Source organism: Chrysochloris asiatica, unplaced genomic scaffold (assembly GCF_000296735.1).
Source record: "Chrysochloris asiatica unplaced genomic scaffold, ChrAsi1.0 scaffold00445, whole genome shotgun sequence".
NCBI classification, from domain to species: Eukaryota; Metazoa; Chordata; class Mammalia; order Afrosoricida; family Chrysochloridae; genus Chrysochloris; species Chrysochloris asiatica.
The window spans coordinates 681,130-687,014 of NW_006408963.1; the positions used below are offsets into that span (position 1 = coordinate 681,130).

Below are 5,885 nucleotides of genomic sequence, written 5' to 3' on the forward strand. Positions count from 1 at the left end.
TGTCAGGAGGGACCAGTCGGTGGAGAAGGATATCATGTTTGGTAAGGTGGAGGGTCAGAGAAAAAGAGGAAGACCCCCAGTGAGATGGATTGGCAGAGTGGCAGCATCAATGGGCTCAAGCGTGGCAACAATTGTGAGGTTGGCCCAGGACTGGGCAGTGTTTCGTTCTGTTGTGCATATAAGGTCACTATGAGTTGGTACCGACTCGATGGCACCTAACAACAACAACAAATGGCACCGGCCCCCTCTGCCTCATCCTGCCCAGCCCCCTACTCCCTCGCCAGGCCACCCCAGAGCTGCTGTCACTGGAGATCCGTTTGCATCTTCTAGAATTGTGTGTCAGTAGATCGGACAGGTCTCAGGGACTTGGATACAAGTAAGGAAGGGCATGGGATAAAGGTACGAAGTGCAGGGACCTGTCTGGATGAGCAGCCTTTGGAACCCCACGCTCCTTCATTCATCCACGAGACAACTGTTTCCAGGAGCCCAGTGTGGGCTGTTCTTGCTCTTGGTCTCAGCCCCCAGGATGCCCTGCTCCCCACATGTGGGGCGATGAGAAGCACAGGAGGGAACTGAAGGAGAGCGGCTTCCTCCTAGCCCCCATGGCTGATCTTTGTTCAGGGCCAGTCTCCTGAGGGGAGGCACAGAGACCCTGTGCTATGAACTGAATTGTGTTCCCCCAAACATGCTAGACTCTCCACACCGATAGCTGTGGTGTGCGCCTTTTTAGAAACAGAGCCCCTTCCTTCTGTGACTCAGGTCACACTTGAGGAGGGTGGATTCTCACTGAACCACTTCTGAGTTCTGCTAAGAGCAGTACAGACACACGTGAGGCTGTCCAAGGAAGAACCCACTCAGCCCAGACTGGTCTGGACTTCAGTCTCCAGAGCCAGGCACTATGTGTCACAGCAGCACTAGCTGGCTAAGACCCCTTGTCTGTGGTGCCCCTACTGTGTCCCCACTGTGTCCCCAGCAAATCTGTGCAGAGGAATGAGTACCTGTGATGACTGGAAAGGAAGGGGAGATGGCATTGGGCCCCATCCGATGTGGACAGAGGGGAAGGGTTGCGGGAGAAGAGAGCTGAGTGAGGAGAAGCCAACTTCGTTCATGGAAGTTTGACTGAGAATCTACTGTGAGCCAAGGAGTCACAGTGTCAGAAGGGGACCCCCAGAATTCAGATGACTGGTCTGGCAGGGGAAAGGCAAAAAGGCATAGGGACAAGCTCACTACCCTGGGAGACATGATCAGATATGCGGCAAGGAGTCACGATGTCAGAGAGGAGGCACACAGAGCCAGCGGAGGACACCAGGAAAGGCTCTGGAGGTGTTTGGTGCCTTGGGGTTCTGGGCACGATGCCCCCCACACCTTAGTGGAGGGATTGGGGTTGGCATCCCCTCTTGCAGGGGCCGCCTCTCATTTTCCAAGGCTCCTGGCCCTGAGTCTTTGGTTAGGTGTTGGATTTAAAGTGTCCGTGATGCACCATTGCTGTTGTTCAGTGCCATCAAGTTGGTTCCAACTCACAGTGATCCTGTATAGGGTTATGAGGAGTCACTGGTGGGTTTGAACCACCGACTTTGGGGTTAGCAATCCAGTGCTGACCCTCCAGCACCACGACAGGACTCTGTGATACACCCTACCAGTAGAATAAAGGACCCAAATGACATGGTCATCTCAAGTGAAACACCAAAAGCATTTGACAAACTCCAACAGCCCTCATGATTAAAACACCCAACGAACTAAGACAAGAATGGGACTTCCTCAATCTGATACATGATGTCCAGGAAAAGCCCACAGAAAACATATTTAATGGTGAAACACCAAATGCTTTCTCCTAAGATTCGGAACACGACAAGCATTCTGGTCTTGCCACTGCTATTCAACAGACAGTGGAGGTTCTAGCCAGGCCAACTAGGCAAGGAAATTCAATAAAACGTCCCCAGATTTGAAAGGAAGATATAAAACTATCTCTATTTGAAGATGACTTGATCTTATATAGAGAGACTCCCAAGGAATCTACTAAGAACCTATGAGAGCTAATAAGTGACTTCAGTAAGGGTGTAGGATGTGAGAACACTAAACAAAAACCAACTGTATTCCTACACAGTAGCAATGAACAAAACAAAAATGAAAATAAGAAAACAGTTCCACTGATAATAGTATCAAAAAGAACAACATATTCAAGAATCAATCTTAAAATGTATGGTGTTGCAGTTGTTGAGAACTCAGGAATAAATATAACAAAGTGTAAGACATGAGCATTGAAAACTACAAAACACTGAGAGAAAAAAATCAAGACCTAAAACAAATGGAAAGACATCCCATGTTCATGGTCAATATGCCACAAATTGCACTACAGATTCAATGCAATCCCTATCAAAATCCCACTACAGATTCAATGCAATCCCTATCAAAATCCCAGTTGGCTTCTTTACAGGAATTTACAAACGAATCCTAAAATTGATGTAGAAACTCAAAGGGAACCAGAATAGTCCAAACAATTTTGGAAAAGAAATAAAAGTTTAAGAACTCATACATCTCAATTTCAAAACTTATGCACAAAGCTACAGGAATCAAGACAGTGTGTTACTGGCAAAAGGACAGGCATCTAGCCAGTGAGATAAATGAAACCATATTATCTATCGTCAACTAATTTTAGGCAAGGATGCCAAAACAGTTCCATGGTGAAACAACAGTCTCTCCAACAAATGGTGCTGGGACAACTGGATCGCCACATACAAATGAATGAAGTAGAACCCCTACCTCACACCGTTTACAGAAACTAAGACAAAATGGATGAAAGACCTAAATATAAGAACTAAATCCATAAAGTCATAGAAGTAAATCCTCATGACCTTGGATTTGGTAAAGGATACTTAGATATAGACATCAAATGTAAAAGCAACAAAAGAAAAAAAAAAACAAATTGGACATCACTGAACTAAAAAACTCTTGTACTTCAAAGGACACTGTCAAAAAAGTGAAAAGACAGCCAGCCAAGAGAATGGGAGAAAGTATTTACAAAGTGAATACCTGATAAAGAGCTAGTATTAAGAATGTGTAAACATTTCCTACAACTCAACAACCAAAAGACAATCAATTATCAAATAGACAAGGCTTTGGTTAGTCATTTCTCCAAAGAAGATAAACCAGTGCCTAACAAGCACCTGAAGGAGCTCTCGTAGCGTAGTGGTTACGAGTTGGGCTGCAAACCGCAAGGTCAGCAGTTCAAAACTACCAGGTGTTCCGTGGGAGAAAGATGAGGCTTTCTGCTCCAGTAAAGATTTACAACCTCGGCAACCCTGTACAGGGTCGCTATGAGTCAGAACCGACTCCACAGCACACCACCAACAACAAGGACCTGAAAATTTTTTTTAGCCTCGTTAGTTATTAGGGAATTCAAAACCACGAGATACTACTTCACCCCCACTAGGCTGACAGTTGTTGTTGTTGTTAAGTGCCATGGAGTTGGTTCTGACTCATAGGGACCCTGTAGAGGGTTTTCAAGGAGCAGTTGGGTAGGTTTGAACCACCAACCTTGCAGTCCAGCGCATTATCCTGTAGTGCCACACCAGGAAGAAACTAAGTATTGATGACGATGTGGAGACAACAGACGTCTGGTGTTTTACTAGTGGGAATGGAAAATGGTACATACAGCCTCTTTGGAAAACAGTTTGGCATTTCCTCAAAAGATTAAATATAGAATTACCATACGACCCAGCAATTTCACTCCTAGGTATATACCAAAAAGAATTTAAAACAGGTTTTCAAAGGAAAGCTTGTACAAGAACGTTCGTAACACTGTTCACAAGAGCTTAGAGGTGGCAGCAACCCAAATGTCCACCAACAGATGAATGGATAAAGAAATCCTCAGCCATAAGGAGAGATGAAGTCCCGATCCATGCTGCAACATGAATGAGCCCTGAAGACATTCTGCTGAGTGAAAGCAGCCGGATGAAAACTACGCTATACTGTATAATGCCATTGATACAAGCTGTCCAGAACAGGCAAGTCTGCAGAGATAGTGGTTGTCTAGGGCTGGGGAGGTGGTAGCAAGAAAGGGGAAGTGGCTGCTATCAGGTGATAAAAGAGTCCTAAAATGGATTAAGGTGACGGTTATACATACAGCTGTGTGAATATACTAAAAATAAGCCTGAACTGTACTCTTCAAATGGATAAATCATGTGTGAATTATAGCTCAACAAAGCTGTTTGGGTTTTTTAAGGGCCCATGAGTCACCAGGAGAAAAGAATCCGGAACTCCAGGCTAGGACAGAGATTTAGGGATTCTTAGTTGGGGGCAGGAGTCCTGGGGTGGTGCTGTGGGCTAATGCAAAGTCAGACTGCAAAGTCGTTTGAACTGCAAGGTTGGTGGTTCAAGCTCACCAGCTGCTCCTTGGAAACCCTATACAGGGTCACTATGGGTCAGAATTGACTTGATGGCACTTCACAACAATAACAACAAACAAATGGGGGGCAGGGGATACAGACCTCAAGACCAATAAATGGCATCTCTTTGAGCATCCCATCTGGGTGGGCTCTTGGACAGGCAGGCCAGTGCAAGGGGAGACAGAGGTAAGGAGAGGGGGCCCAGGCAAGGGTCTGGGAAGTGGACTGGTATTTTTCGGGACAAGAGCTTCATTCTCTCCCCAGAGATGGTCCAGGTTTGGGGATACTGAGGAATCCGCTGTCACTTCAGAAGCAGAGTCACCTGGGACATCTAATGGCTTTCCCTTTTTGTTGTCCCTTCATTTTACAAGATGGATCCTCTTAAAATTCCATCCCATCTCAGCTTGTGTCAAGGGGGATGAGGAAAAACAAGGTTTGTGTCCAAACTTCAGCAGGAGCTATAAAGGGGAGCAGTGGCGGCTGCAGGTCAGCAAAGAGTGTCAAGGGCCGCTGGCCAGTCCCTCCCTGCAACCTCCTACCAAGTCCATTCATGGAAGAAGGGGGCGGGGGGAGGCGGATAGGGAGGAGACTGGCATTCTCCTGCTCAGGTTCCCCAGTCTTCCTCAGTCTTCCTCTACACTGAGCCTCCCTGAAGGCAAGCCCTGGCAGTGTCCCCTCCCACTGATGGCTCATTTCAGTCCTGTGGCCCCGCTCCATGGCCCTCCTCTTATTCACACAGCCCCAGGAGGCTGGTCTGAAATGACGCCCTCCACCAATCGCTCTCCAAGAAAGTGAGGAGACTCTGCCACCAAGGAGCCCCTTGTCATCTGATGGAATGATTACAGGAAAGGAAGCCCTAAGACTGAATCCCATGTCCCTTCAACAGCCCGGTCCACCTACTCCCACAGTCCCAGAACCTGCTCTCACTAAAGGACCATCGCCTAGGCAAGGGTCCCAAACAGCTGGATCTGGGGGTTGTGGAGCATGGGAGGGGGTGCTGTAGCAGAAGGCCTTGCGCCCACCCTGGTCCTGAGTCCCGTTCCACTGGCTTTGCCTGCTATCAGCGGCGCGGCTGCCAGCACACAAGGCTGGCCTCCCGCCACCCATTACTGGCCGCGGAGCCGGAGGGGTTTCCTCGCGATCTGGGGAGCCCCAGCACTGGCTCCCGGTCCTGACCACCCAGTCCAGAGTTGCACCCCTGTCACTGAGCGCACACCTGTCCGTGCGCCCGGCTGTGACGCTCTCAGTCCTCACCGTGCGGGACATTTCTCTAGACGGATCACGGGGTCCCCACAGAAAGTACACACACACACACACACACACACACACACAGGGCCGGCCTCCCGCAAGCACGCGCAGCCACCCAGCCCGCTGGGACCCCCGCCCACGACCCTACCTGCAGCATCACCTTGTACTGTTCCTCTGGCTTCTGCACCACGCACATATTGCACCCCATGGTGCCGGCGGCGGCGCCGGAGCGCGGGCGCACTCAGCGGGCCA

At 48.8% G+C, this 5,885-nt stretch overlaps 1 protein-coding gene across 1 annotated transcript in view; it reads right to left on the reverse strand.

Annotated features, from left to right (window-relative positions):
* PDZD4 (PDZ domain containing 4) overlaps nucleotides 1-5,841 on the reverse strand; it is a 55,776-nt gene extending 49,935 nt beyond the window's left edge. Inside the window, exon 1 of the mRNA XM_006877189.1 lies at nucleotides 5,782-5,841. Within this exon, the coding sequence (XP_006877251.1) occupies nucleotides 5,782-5,841 (60 nt within the window). The remainder of the gene's footprint in view (nucleotides 1-5,781) is intronic.
* Nucleotides 5,842-5,885: the final 44 nt, after the last annotated feature.